Below are 14,447 nucleotides of genomic sequence, written 5' to 3'. Positions count from 1 at the left end.
TTCAACGAGGACATTATATTTGACAAGTCCTATAACCAATTATTACGCACAAGATGCGTACATGTTTTCAAAAACCAGCTGATGATGATCCTAATTACAAAGAACACAGATAAAACTGACATCTCTCAGTAATGTGCTATTTTGCACACGCACCTATACAGTCATTGTTATGAGAAAGGATGAAGCCGTGATTGCAGCGGCAGTTGAAGGAACCAATCGTGTTGCGGCAAGTTCCGTTCCCACAGGCGTCTCTTTCACATTCATTTATGTCTAGAAGGAAGAAAGGCCATGATCATTAATGAGAAAAGTGGTTACGTGGTCACTGCAGTTAAAGAGCACTGTGGGGTGCACAGAGTCTCCTACGCAGGCTGAGAGCTACTCCATGTTGGCATCAGCTCCAACACAACAGAGGCAGCTCCCTCTGAGAAACCAGAGGCCAGGTTTTGGAGTAAATTTTGGGAGTAAATTGTTTCCTTGGTTGGCACATGAAAGGAGGCAAGCTGAGGACATGAGAACTAGACGAGAATTATTTTCTTCTATTTACTTCTAGAATTCTCCACCCTTGCCACTTTTCTCAAATATTTTCACTTAAAAATGGAAAAAATTCTGTGTGCATCTGGGTCTTGATTCGTTGCCACCTCTGGCAAACTTCAACTTTTGGGATTCTCACTCCAATTTACCAAAAAGCAGTGACTCACCTGGCATTACTCTGCAATCAGCAACAAAATAATTGGCACCTTAAATGTTTTTACACCTTACCACAGCAGCTAGCATCTTTCTTAAAAAGAGCTGGTGCATGTCATAGGAGTCATGTTAAGGAGGAAATAAAAAAATAAATTAAAGAAAAGAAAGTTACTACTGCTGACTTGAAAGAGTGAAGCACAGTGAGGAGGGGTAAGAATGAAGGAAGAGAGGGGGACTGGAAACGACACCTAAAGATAGCAAAAGGTAAGGATTACAGTAAGGACCAGATTGTGGGCATGAAGATAAATTGTCTGTAATCCTGAATCAGGAAGTGATTGCTGCCTCCAAAGTGACTCTACCCAGTGTCTGCCTCCAGGTAAGCCACTGTGCCAGCAGTTAAGAGCCTCTGCCTGGATTCGTCTTTAGCTAAGCTGGTGAAGTTCTTTATTAGGACACATTCTTTGTTAGGAGATTCCAGAAAGTGCAGGTGGATCAAGGAGAAAAAAAAGGTTGGGGAGCATCTCACGACTATGCAAAGGTTAGATGGGCAGGGCTGATTATGTTTCTTTAACATGAAATGGCTTATCACTCTGGAGAAGATGAAACTTGATAAAAATGCTGTCTAATGGATGAACTAGTTATAGCCAAGGGTGAGCGGTTTAAACATTGCTCTATTGATTCTTCTTCTTCCAGATGTGAAACTAATTCATGTTTTTAAAGTCCCCAAAAGACTAATGGTAGAAAAGGACTTTAAAGTAGAAAAAGAAAAGAAGAAGGTGAGAAACTGATTGATTACATATTGAAAGTTTATTCCAGGTCAGCATCCTGACATTACTGAAACCAAGGAAGAGATTTAAAATCTTAACCTTTTTTCCTCTAGAAAGATGATTCTTCACTTTTTTTTTTTTTTTGCCTTCATAGGATGTAAAAACTTATCCTTTAGTCAAAAGTTTTTCTAGGGTTGGGGTGGGGCTCAATGATAGAATTTTGCCTTGCATGCATGAGGTCCTGGGTTCAATCACCAATACCACAAAAAAAAAAAAAAAAAAAGTTTTCTAAAACTGTGATGTGATAGCCTAATGAATATCAAGGAAGAGGGTTATTATACTCAGATTGTTAAAAGTTGAATGGGATATCACTACTTTGTACCTGCCTGTGCTTTTATTTTGTAAATAGCAAAATAACTATTGAAAGACTAAGGTTCAATTTCATACTTATTCAGATGCAAATGAATTTCCAACAAGATATGAACAAAATGAAATGATAATCATATACTTACCCAAACACATGGTTTGATCTGCATTTGTTTTAAAACCAGTATGGCAAAGGCAGTAGAAGCTTCCCACAGTGTCAATACACTGTCCATGGCTGCATATGTTGGGGATTTCTTGACATTCATTGCGATCTACAAACAAAAGTATTTTAAGTAAGGCTTAGAAGACAAAATCTAGGCTGGGCACGGTGGTGCTCACCTTTAATCCCAGTGGTTGGGGAGGCTGATGCAGGAGGCCCTCAAATTCAAAGCCAGCCTCAGTAATTTAGTGAGCCCTAAGCAGCCCTGTCTCTAAATAAAAATGAAAAGGACTGGGGATGTGACTCAGTAGTTAAGCACCCCTGGGTTCAATTCCTGTACCAAAAAAAAAAAAAAAAAAAAAAAAAAAAAAGAGAGAGAGAGAGAGAGAGAGAAAATATAATTGAATAATTTACTTCTGGGGATTGTCCTCAGGATCAATCCTGGCTCTATACTAAGTTCATGAAGCAGATACATTCTGGCATCATATTTACTTTTGCCTCAAGGGGTTAAAACTTACTTTCAGAGTATGTTAACATATGTAACAATGAAAAACAGGGTAGTAATCAAAAAATGTTTTAAAAGAGGAGAAAACTTAGAAGTCAAGTGGGGGGAAAACTGAACCTGAGAGACTTTTCCATTTGTTTATCTAAGTAACCTCACAGACTGTGGAATTAATTGAAGTATTTTGTCTAGTTAAGGTTTGGTGCTGCAAATAATGGACATGTTCTGACTTTCTTTGGAAATTTATGTCAAAATCAAATAATTCTGGATACTAAAATTCAGTTTTTCTTGATGGATACTCATATTGTCCCATGTCCCCATTGCTTTGACTAACTCCTATAACCTTTCATTCCATCTTTTCAAGTGTTCATGTTCACAATGACCCCTTTAAGCCTTTGACAATCCTAATCATGTCTCTTTCTTTTCATTCATATTTATTCAAAGGAAAGCTCTCTTGCTTTGCTTCTGCTGGTCTTTAAGCTCTAAATTAGATTTGCGATCAACTGAATCTCTGTTGCTTTCCTGAAATTTGATTATCTGAGGGATAAAATTTAATGCATTGATTCCCAAGTGATATAATTACATGCCTATTTGTCATCTCTATTTTTTTTAAGCTTTCAAGACTCTATGTTTACAGTAAATATAATTTGAAGGGCATTAGGCCTTCCTGATCTTCCTATTACCGCAAAGGAAACCATCTCTGCACAGATACTGTAGACCACACAGCATCCCGCTCTTAGTTGAAAATCCAGACTGTTTGCTTGCCCTGTCTACTGAGCACACAGCAACTGGGAATGAACACTTTTTGCTACACAGAATAACTTTGCTTGTCCCAGGACCAGTATCTCCTCTGCTTGGTGTGTGTAGGCTGCCATTTTTGCAACTCTTAGCAGAGTTGATGGAGCTCTGTATAAAAGTCCCAAATTAGGTTAAAGATATTATGAGAAGGAAATTGGGTTTGAGCAGCTCAGGAACTAGCCTGTGCAGAAATGCGAGCTAAAAAATTGTGATGACTCTCATTTGAGAAAATGAATTTCAAATGAGAAAACTGCTTCCCAGGATGAGTGGCAGAAATAAATTCTCAGTCCCGAGTCCAGTGAAGGGAGCCAAGCTTGAGGAAGGGTTTTATCACCTTCAGGTGGAATTGGATCAGGGATTATGCAGGGGACCAGAACTGTCTTATGTCTGGGTCCCTCAAGGAAATAGAGAGCACCAAGAATCTTCACAGAAAGGGATGCTCAATGAATGCTTTTCTCTCCTTTATTGCCCTAATTCATTCTAGTTAAAAAGGAAAAAGAAAATGAAATACGGAGTACTTTGAGGATCCCGAGGTGAAATAAAAGTTACTATTCTAGAGAACTCCCTTGTTAAGTTCTTGCTTTGTCTTGAGACCAGAAAACTAGGTTTCTACAAGCACCATGATTTGAACTCCCAGGAGACATTTTGAAGTTGGAACAATTTGAACTCCCAGGAGACAATTTGAAGTTGGAACGGGAGGTTTGACCAGACTCCCAGGGGGAAAAAAAAACAAATAGTCAGCAGAGAGAGAGGAGACCGCAAGGAAGTGGCTGGGAAGAAACTCTAGTTTTCAGCTGCACAAGACAATTCAGAAGGCGACTGCATTTGCTATCCACCTCTGAGGTCAGACTAATATCCTAAGCAGAGATGCCTAGGTATTCTCTCAACAGCAATGTAGGTGCTAGGGTCAGTTGTGAATTGGCGTTAGAATCAATGTATTCATAATTTCAAATAAAAATCATATGATGGAGAGAAGGTTTTAGTTCTTTTCCTTTTAAGCATAGGCTGAGAGGAGTACTTTACAATATGCCTGACAACTGCCACGTAAAGGTTAGCATTTCAAAATATTTTTTAAAGGTTTTTAAAGTAGGATGTAAATGAAGACATTTCCAGAATGAATTCTTCAACCCTAGAGGCTGAATAGTTACAAAATTCAAATACATTCCCTTTCTTCAGAGGATTTCAGTGAATGAAGGAAATTGAGCTTTGGGTTACAAAAATACCCACTACACTTATCCTGATAGGACCAGATGCATTTTATGTATTTTAATATTCTTCAAGAAAATGTGAAAAGGCTTAAGCCCCAGCAGGCTATGACTGGATGTCTTTCTTACCTTGATGTATAAATAGCTCTGTCCCATTTTATGCCCAAGTGTGAAAAGGTGTGAAATGGCACATTCTATATTATCAGCAATTCTTTATTTTGACTGGAATTATTTCACCCAGCTCCAAAGGAATATAAATTAAGAGTAAAATGCTGGGAAGTGGTATCAATGCCAAGTTTCACTGGGGGTATTGTGGTTCATATCAGAGACGTCCCTACTTTTCCTGTCCTGTATTTTTAATACGGATAACAACAGCTCTGTTGACAAAATGCTAAATACTTGCACATGTTTCTTTAAACTCAACAAAACAAGTCTTGATTCTCAAAGTGATTTTTTGTTCTGCTCTTACACCCGCTTCCCACCAAGGTCTCATAAAACAATGCAAAATACCCTACAGAGAGCACTGCACTTCCTACCACTTAATCACTGGCAGGCGAGGAAATCCAAGGAAAATCTGACCATGTTCCCCTGAGTTGTTTCATTCACAAATGCATAAAATATCCAGGAAACTCACTTAGAAATGATCCGTAAGCAGAATAACACATTTTTTCCTGAACTCTTTGCTAAATATAAAATGATTTATAATTACTTTAAAACTTACAAGAAAATCATTCTGAGGCATTATTTCGCTTCTGGTTTGAAACACCGGTGTTTTAAGTTTCATGCCACAGGCTACAAAATATCATCTAATACTGAACAACCTCATCAATTTAAGTTGAAAAGGCTCCCGTCCTTATTTCTACCACATCCTTGACAAAGTGAACCATGAAAAACTCTAACCTCTAGGGAACACAGTTTCTCGTTTACTGTAGGTGTCTTACAGCTAGTGAAAGTCTACTGATGCTTGCTGCCTTCAGTGGGTGCTTTTGTTTATAAGCTATTTGGGAAGACAAGTAATGCTTCTATTCAGGCTGGTCTGGTCTAGCTTAAGGGAATTTTTATTGTTGAGATTGGGGTATGAGGCGGAAATGGTGAAAGCCTCCCCTGCCCCTCAGGGGGATAGCATGGAAGTAAAAAAAGTAATTTGGTTCGGTACTGAATATGTGTGAGGGTGGCTGTTTGCACGTGGGACAGCAGATAGGCAAACCTGAAATGTATTTATGTAAATGATCTCTTTCTTGTTTTACAAACACCTCATCTATAAAGAGGGCAAAAAGCTAAGTGTTTAGACATTTTGACTATCTTCTATTTTTCTCATTTTGTTAGAGTTTATCTACCTCAATCATAACTCATGTATTCTTCAGCCTTATATCTCAAAAGAAAACCAGTTATCAGAAGCTTGTGGAGATGAGCTGCAGGGGGTGCGGGTGGCCAGTGGGCACCACTTACCGTTGCACTGTCCAGTGGGCGTGAGGCGGTAGCCGGGCTTACAGTCGCAGCGGTAGCTGCCTGCAGTGTTGATGCACTCGGCGCTGCGCTGGCACACGGGGCCATTCTGACACTCGTCAATATCTGCGAGCAGAAGAGAATGTAATTCCAAAGAGCACAGAATCTGGTGTCAAATCAAGACAGCCTCTCTTATTTAGATCTGATCTATTGAAAAGACAACATGGATGTTTGGAGCAGCTTTATTCGTAATTGCCAGAACATGGAAGCAACCAAAATGCCTTTCTGAGGTGTATGTATAAGTAAACTGTGATACAACTAGACAACAGAATAGAAGTGAATATTCTAAATTTCTAAAAAGAAATGAACTATCAAGCCATGAGAAGTTATGGAAGAAACCTAAATGCATGTTACTAAGTGAAAGAAGACAATCCGAACAGGCTATATACTACATGATTCCAAGTACAAGACATTTCTAGAAAAGGGGACAGTAAAAAGGACAAAGTGGTTGCCAAGGGTTAGAGAGGAGAGAGGGAAGAAGAGGCAAAGCACAGGGAAGAATCAGGGCAGCAAAACTACGCTATCATGCTGTACTGATGGACACATGGCGTTACAAATGTGTTCAAACTCACAGACTCTAAATATCGGTGGTGAACAATGGGTTCTGGGTGATGAGGATGTGTCAGTGTAGGTTTATTGATTATAACAAATACAGGGAGGTTGTTGATAGTGGAGAAGGCTATGTAAGTATAGGGTTGTGGGTATATGGGAAATCTCTGTACCTTACTCCCAATTTTATTGTGAACCTAAAACAGCCCTAGAGAATAAAGTTTACTTTAAAAAAAGAGAAGACTAAAAACCTATTATCTAAAAGCTCCAGAGCTTTTCTACTTCAATATTGTCATTCATACATGCAAGTCCTTGATAGTAATTACATATGGACTCTGATGATGCTCATATCTATCTTTAAAACAAAAAAGTCATTTGGGGCTAGGGATACAGCTCAATGATGGCATGCCTGCCTAGCATACACAGGCCCTGGGCTCAATCCCCAGCACAAACAAAACAAAACAAACAAAAAGCAAAGTCATGAAACTCAGCTTCTTGACCAGGACTTGATATGGGTATAGGCTAATGATCCCCAAAATTTTATGATTCAATAGGGCTGCTTTTGTCTGGAAGTCGGTAAGATCTGTAGAGCATTTCAAACTTCAATGTCCATATGAATTACTTGGGATCTTGTTAAAAAGCAGATTCTAACTCAACACATCTGGGGAATGGCCCCGGAGTCTGTATTTCTAGTAAGTGCCCAGGTGACTGGGGTGCTTCTAGTCTTCAAGCTGCAGAGTTACAGAGACTGCTGCTTAAATTATTGCCACAAGGCAGTCCAATTGAGGAAAGCAAACATGGGAGATTGTACATAAAACTACCGAGAACAATTCAACTCTTAATATCAAAGCAAAGAAAAAATGGATATCATGCACTCCAGAGCTTTGACTTTGCTCAGGGGTTGTTTGCCTGCTTTAAAAAAACAAAAAACAAAACAAAATAAAAAAACCCAAAACCACAAAAATCATATACCTGATCTATTTCAAATTCATGGCATCACAAAAGTTACTGTACAACTCAGGCTATACCATGGGGCAAAATACATGCTCCCCTTTCTCCTGCTCAACAGACTGGTCTAATTACCTACATTCAGTAAAGAGAATAGCCTGGAAATTGGTGAGAAGCCCTCAGCACCGGTTTTGAGTTTTCACACAGAAGCTGACTCAGCCAAAGAAGTCCCACAAGGGTGTGATGAATGCATCAGCAAATGCCTCTCAGTTATGTGTTTCTGTGGTAGGAGAACCTCAGGACCATGAGCATGAGTTTCAGTGAGTGGGAGATTCTGTTCAAGGTGGAGGGATTGTGCCTCTGCATGCAACAGACAGAGCAGAAGTATGCTGCCTTGTTGTGATGGACCCAGCACTACCTTACTCACTAGATCTGCCCCGATCTTAACCCAAAACAGAGGGCAGATAGTGCCATTGGAGAAGGCAAACAGTGTCACGGACAAGCACTTCTGTGATGCATCAGCCTAACATCTGATCAAACACATACTTGGGGAGAGCAGACATATGGAAGCTCCTTAAACCACTTCCAGAATCCATTCCAGTTTCAGTGCTACCGAGGCATGAATTAAATCAACTTTCATTTTCCGATTTGGAGAGCTAAGAGTGTGTTGGGAAGCAGCTGAGCCTGATTAACTTTTCACACTGAAGATGAACAGTCTGTGAAATGGAAACCAAAAATTGGAGCCCTCAGTCAGCTCAATGACCACTAAATGCCACCCTGACAGCAAGGTGCCTTACACTGGTATGGCTACATGTTAGCAACTCATGTATGATGCAATGTTTAGGTTGACATGCTGGTCATGGGTGGCAACTCATGTATGATGCAAGGTCTAGGTTGATGTGGTGGTTATGGGTGGCCTTGCCTATGGGTTCTGGCCAACGGCTGCTGCTTTAGCAATATAAATAGTGAAGAGGTACCTGGATAATCATCCAAGAGACCTCTGAATGGAAGAGAAGGGGAAATAACATGAGAAGGGGCAGGTATCGTGGTCGAGTAGGTACCAGGGGAGAAAGAGTATGAATATGAGGAAGATGGCCACCTCCAGCTCTATAAGATCATCACCACAGCCTCCTTTCTCCTCTCCTATGTCTGCATTTCCTCTCTAGGAACCTGGTCTTTAATGGCTTCTAGAAGCTGGGGACTGGGACCAACGTCTGCATTGGTTATCTCTTTAGAGGGGTTCTGAATGGCTGACACCCCATTCCAACAACCACCACAGCAGGCAGGGAAATGACATGTGCAAACTTACAGCAATTGAAAGCCTGGTAAGTGAACTTAACAGTATGGTCACTAACAAACTAGAACTTTCCTTGTGGTATATAAACTGTCCCCAGGTTAGAAAACCAAGTGTTTTTTAAAAACATTAAAATGTTGACACGTGCTATAATACATGCTCTAAGGGGGCAATAACCTTTTCTATAATGCATAATACTCTACTAGAGCCCCAAAGTTCAAGTATTAAATAGAAAATTATTCCAGTTATCCTAGGGCACATAACATATTTAATATCCAGTAATGTTCCTATTATTGAAATATAAAAGAATGCTATCTTCCCCAGATGTAGGAAAAATATGAAGTGCTATAAGGAATGCTCAGACTCATTGTGTGTGTGTGTGTGTGTGTGTGTGTGTGTGTACATATATATATATGGCAATAGAACGTAATTTGAAAATGGAAAAAAAGTACCTTTTGCATTCATGCCAACATTTTTTCATATAAAATCAAATTTGCTGTCCTTGCCATTTGGAATTCTCTCATGCATTTGGAATATTTGCACTAACCTTGTTTTCACTTGGGAGTAGCAAAGTCTCCATTTGGAAGAGAACAGACTTTAAGATTCAACTAAAGATGACTGTCCACTGATGTTTACTTTCAAGCAACGTGAAACAAAAGCAATCTATGTGACACACCCAGGAACTCAAAAGATTTTTCATATCAGTCAGGAAATCCAATACATTGTGTCTTGGGGGAGGGGGCTGCGGAATGCACATCCTGGCTTTTCCACTGGGAGTTAGTGAGGTTTTTGCATGAAACTTCAAGTTGTTCCACACCATGCCCTTCACTATACCCAGAGTTTGAAATCTTCTGAAAATTCAAGTTGTGAAGTTTGGTGAGCCTGTGTTTAAGCAGCTCACCAGCTGGCTCATTTCTGGATGTGACACAGTTATAATGCCACTTACCTTCACAAACCAACAACTTGTCATTATAGAAGAACCCCACTGGACATTCACACCTGAAGCTGCCAACCATGTTAATGCACACTCCATTTTCACAGACTCCTGGGATCTCCCGGCATTCATCAATATCTAGAAATAGAGAGAAGCTTGTGAGTGACTGTGCAACATGTGATCCCTGTGCAGGGAAAGAGAGGACTGAAAGGGTATGTGCGTGTGTGTGTGTGTGCGCGCGCGTGTGTGTATGATGAGAGGAGGAGAAATCAGTGAATAGCAAATTGAAATAACTAGACCACTTTCCAAACACTCTGTGTCTATATGATTTAATGCCTGTCTTTTAGACTTTGTTTCAGAACACTAACTTTGCACAGGTACCATCTTTGTATCCACTGGGCACTGTGGATACACCAGATGAATAGGATAAAAGTGACTGTCGAGAGGAAATGGTCTCTTGCCTCCAAGTGTGCAGTGGTGTTTGGCAAAAATGGAAAGATGACTTGAGGAACAGAAGAGAAGTCCATTGTCATGGAGAAGTTCCATTTTTCAAGTTCTACTTCAAATTCCCCTTCCTCCTTCATGTGGCTGTAGAAAGGAGGTAAATGAGATGTGGGGCTATAAGCTGGGCTAGAGGTGAACGTGAAGACGGGGGTCAGCACCAAGGAAGGATATCACTGCAGACTGTGTACTTCCTGAGGTTGGGGGCTGGGATGGCTCTACTTGTCTGTAGCACTCTGACAAATGGTAAGTGGCTAATTCAAATTTGTTATATTAAGAACCAGTGTCTGGAAATGGTTTGGTGAACATTAAAACAGAACCAAGGCAGGAATGAGAGTAGAACCAGGATCCTGGCTTCCATCAGTATCTGAAGTTATGAAGGGCTACCTGTGAGCAAGTCTCAGAGCCTGCTCACCAGCCTGGCTTGCCCCCTCTCTTCCTACCTGCTCTGAACTCCAGTCATGTAAGTGTCTGCTGGAATAACAGTCAAAATAGTAATAATAATAGCAACAGCATTTATAGTCTCTGGCTGCATGGCTAGTATATTTCTCAAGCAGTTGACCTGTATCTATTCACTGACTCAGTACAGCCAACCCTGTGAAATGGTGTTTAGGTCCTATGACTGTCTTCACTATGCAGATGATGCAAGTGAGGCCCAATCAGAGGCGGTAACCAGCCAAAGAGTACACAGCCAATGAGAGACAGTCAGGATTTGATGCTAGGAGCCTGCTAACAGGCACTCCTGCTCCTTTATGCTTCTCCATATCACCATCCTGCACTCTTCCCAGAATGTTTTTAAAGTGATTTCTCTCCCCTGGATGACCTCTCTAGCATTCCCTTGACAGTGTGACAGAACACTTCCACTGGAGTGTATATAAAGCTATGTTTAGGATACAAGTCACCCATTACTAGGCTTCCAATACTATTGTTAAGTCTCTTGATTTACTTATTATAGTCAGGAGCCTCTGAAAGGTACTTTGCATAAGTTGTAGGAAGATGCTCATAGAGCTCAGAAGAGCTGCTGCAGATTCAGAAGGATCACATTCCAAAACCAACCTGTTTTAAAAGAGAAATTTCACAGGCTACAGGTAGATTTAAGATCCTTTTTCAAAGGGCTTAATTTTGTTTGAAAGCAAATTGATCTACTTTATGGGGAAAAAAAGCTTCGAATCTCAAAGGGTAGTCTCAAAACATTGCTATTTTGAAAACAGGCACTCGTGTTTTCAGGTTTTTCACACTTTTCTCATTCATGTTGTTAAACATCTATGAGAAATAAAATCATAACTGTGTATTATCTCACGAAAACAAAAAAGGTCAACAAGTAGAAGCCATTCTGTTAGTGCAGATTAAAACATGAAATATTATATTCATGTTCATTTGTTTAAACATAAGTGATATATTATTACCAAGATTAACAATAACAGGCTGAGTCAAATCTCTAGCCATTGCTAGGCATAAAACAGCAAAAAGATATATTAAAAATTCTGCTTTCTTTTCCTGTCTGGATTTTATTTGAACTTCAACTTAGAGAAGTTTATATTTTAAGACAAGATTAATAAACATACTATGGTTTTAGTCTCATATGAATGGACTCTATATGCCAACAATCTTAAAACTTTTCAGAAAGAAAATATAAAGCTTAAATAAAACAAAGTTTTTCAGTCATCTAAATATTTCGTCATGGTGGAATTTGGTAACAATAAGTATATTGCTAACTATCATGTTTCCAGTTTTTGAGAGCTAGAGGCAAAGAAAGCCATGAGTCAGGGCTGGGTTCAGGCCCCAGCTCTGTTATTAATTAGCTAGGTGGCCTTGGATGAGTCCATTCCCCTCTCTGGGCCTCTGTGTCCTTAACTGTAAAGCAAGACATTTGAACTGGATGGTGTTTGAGGCCTTTCCAGTTCTCCTAGTGGACAAGGCTAATGCCATTTCAAGTCTGCTTCCTGCCCATCCTGGAGGGCAGGTCTTGCTAGAGTAAATGCCTAGTCTGCCCATGGAAAACCATTACTACCAAAGACCACTTATCTGCTGATCACAGATTCTAAGGAGATTAAAAGATCTGTTTTGGGAAGGGGAAAAACAAAGTAGCTAGGGCCAGGTGTCTCATGCCAATGTCATTTAGTCGTTTTTCTTTCCAAACCATGAAGTTTCTTTGGACGTTGACTAGACTGTGGAGCCATATGGATTTGGCACTAAGGAAGCCAGGCTGATTGCTGGACCAGATCCTTGTTTGCTTAAACAAGGTCACTGGAAAGGCTGATGTGGATTTGAGTTTACTTATTAGGAATACGGTGGAACAAAGCAAGTGGTGATCTTTGCTAATAGACACAACAGTTCAGACTTGGGAGGGCATCTAAGGATACATATAAATCACATCAAGGAAAAACTCGAGAGTGCAACAGCTTTCCATCACTTTAATGTCATTTGGTTTAAACCACAAGGGCACTGCCTACATTGGCTGAACGCTGTGCAATACTTCTGAATCTTGCATAAGCATCTCTACTATGGTAGTGGTCTCTGCTCCAGTTACCAGACAAGGTCTCATATGGAGAAGACTTTTATTTCACATCTGAAATTCCCCAAGCAGGTGACCCACAGAGCCCATGAGATAAAATTGATCCACAAAGAAGGACTTTATACGAACAACTTACATGTAAGGATTGGTGTGAAAAATTCACATAAACTCATCTTAGTCAGAAGGAAGGACTGGGAATTATAGTCAAATCAAACGTCAACTGGCCCTACTCCCAGAATCTCTCTCTTTGTTGATGCCTAGGGTTGGTTTAACTAAGCTTGACTGTAATTTCGTGAAAAGCTTTCCAGTCCCCTTAATCATGAGCAACAAATGCTGCTGCCAATTAGGTGGAGCAACATGGGCTGTTTGCATAGCTTATTTCAAACTGAGAATCCATGTTTCAATAAAGCTAGAGGGATGGTTTCACCATTTTTTCTTCTAAGAGATAAAGCAAACAGAAAATAATTCCCTTTTCTAACACAAAGGTAAAAATGGAAAGTCCTGACAATCAATGCTCACATGCACATCGCCTCCTAACTCACCAACGGGTAAGCCGGTGTAAATGTCAATGACAAAGCCTGGTCTTTGGCTTCCACAGAGTGTAGCAAATTCATCTGCAAAAATTAAACAACACGAGGTGTGGGGATCAGTAAAGAGCAAGAACTGACTGAAAGAAATTTCTTTTGAAAAAAAAAAAAAGAAATTTCTTTTGTTTTCAAAAGGTTTAGTGTAGAAGAAATTACTTTTAAACAATATTACAATATGAAAAGGTGTCTATCTTTTGAAAATAAAAAGTAAACTTGAAAATTCCAAGAGATGTAACCCTGTCTATCAGACAAAGGTTGAAGAAAAATGGTATCATGTGGACTGATAACGAGGGAGTAGTAGAGGTCTCCACATTGCTTGCCACAGGTTCCTCTGAGCTGCCTCTAGGACTTTAGGTTTCAATTTTCATACTGTTCAGCTCTGAACCCAGAGACTCACAAGAGTACCTCTCTCCATTCTGTAATGAGGGATCTAAATAGGGTCCAAGGAATGCTTACAGAAGTAATTTTCTCAGTAGCTTGTGGGGAGATTATGGCAAGTTCTCGACATCAGATCTATTAATGGCCAAGTCAGATCAATCAACCAACCTCATCATTACTTTGGTTTTTGGACTGGGTTTCACTGGCAATGGCATTCATGTGCTCCTGTTCTCTCTCTCACCTGGATTTAACAAAGTTGGCAATAAAAGATAAACTAAGGGTTGGGGTTGTGGCTCAGTGGTACAGTGCTTGCCTGGCACGTGTGAGGCACTAGATTCAGTCCTCAGCACCACATAAAAATAAATAAATAAATAAAAATAAAGGCATTGTGTCTATTTACCAAAAAAATGTTTAAAAAAAAGATGAACTAAATACCATTGGTGATCCACTCTAACTTTGAGGTTTTGTAACTCCAGCTAATGACTACGGAGAAGGTATGGTATCAGTCTAAGTTCAAGATGGCCATTGTCTTACTGGTCATGTCTAGTGAAACTTAGCAAAAGCTTTCTGGAAATTTTTTGAGTTAGAATATAGCCTGAGCCAGGCATGGTGGCACATGACAATCCCAGGTACTTGGGAGACTGAGGCAAAGGACTGTTTGATGCCAGGAGTTCAAGGCCAGCTTGGGCAGTACAGTGAGACCATATCTCTAAAATGGTTTTTAAGACCCTAAAATACGGCATGCTCTTCCCC

At 40.0% G+C, this 14,447-nt stretch overlaps 1 protein-coding gene across 1 annotated transcript in view; it reads right to left on the bottom strand.

Annotated features, from left to right (window-relative positions):
* Positions 1-14,447, bottom strand: part of Fbn1 (fibrillin 1) — a 228,134-nt gene that overhangs the window by 33,843 nt on the left and 179,844 nt on the right. Inside the window, exons 43-47 of the mRNA XM_047539691.1 lie at positions 13,272-13,343; positions 9,726-9,851; positions 5,932-6,054; positions 1,964-2,089; positions 154-270 (exon numbers count right to left, since the gene is read on the bottom strand). Coding sequence (XP_047395647.1) covers positions 154-270; positions 1,964-2,089; positions 5,932-6,054; positions 9,726-9,851; positions 13,272-13,343 — 564 coding nt within the window. The remainder of the gene's footprint in view (positions 1-153; positions 271-1,963; positions 2,090-5,931; positions 6,055-9,725; positions 9,852-13,271; positions 13,344-14,447) is intronic.

The sequence above is a fragment of the Sciurus carolinensis genome, chromosome 2 (genome assembly GCF_902686445.1).
Source record: "Sciurus carolinensis chromosome 2, mSciCar1.2, whole genome shotgun sequence".
Taxonomy (NCBI): Eukaryota; Metazoa; Chordata; class Mammalia; order Rodentia; family Sciuridae; genus Sciurus; species Sciurus carolinensis.
This window is presented reverse-complemented; position numbering and strand designations above follow the sequence as displayed.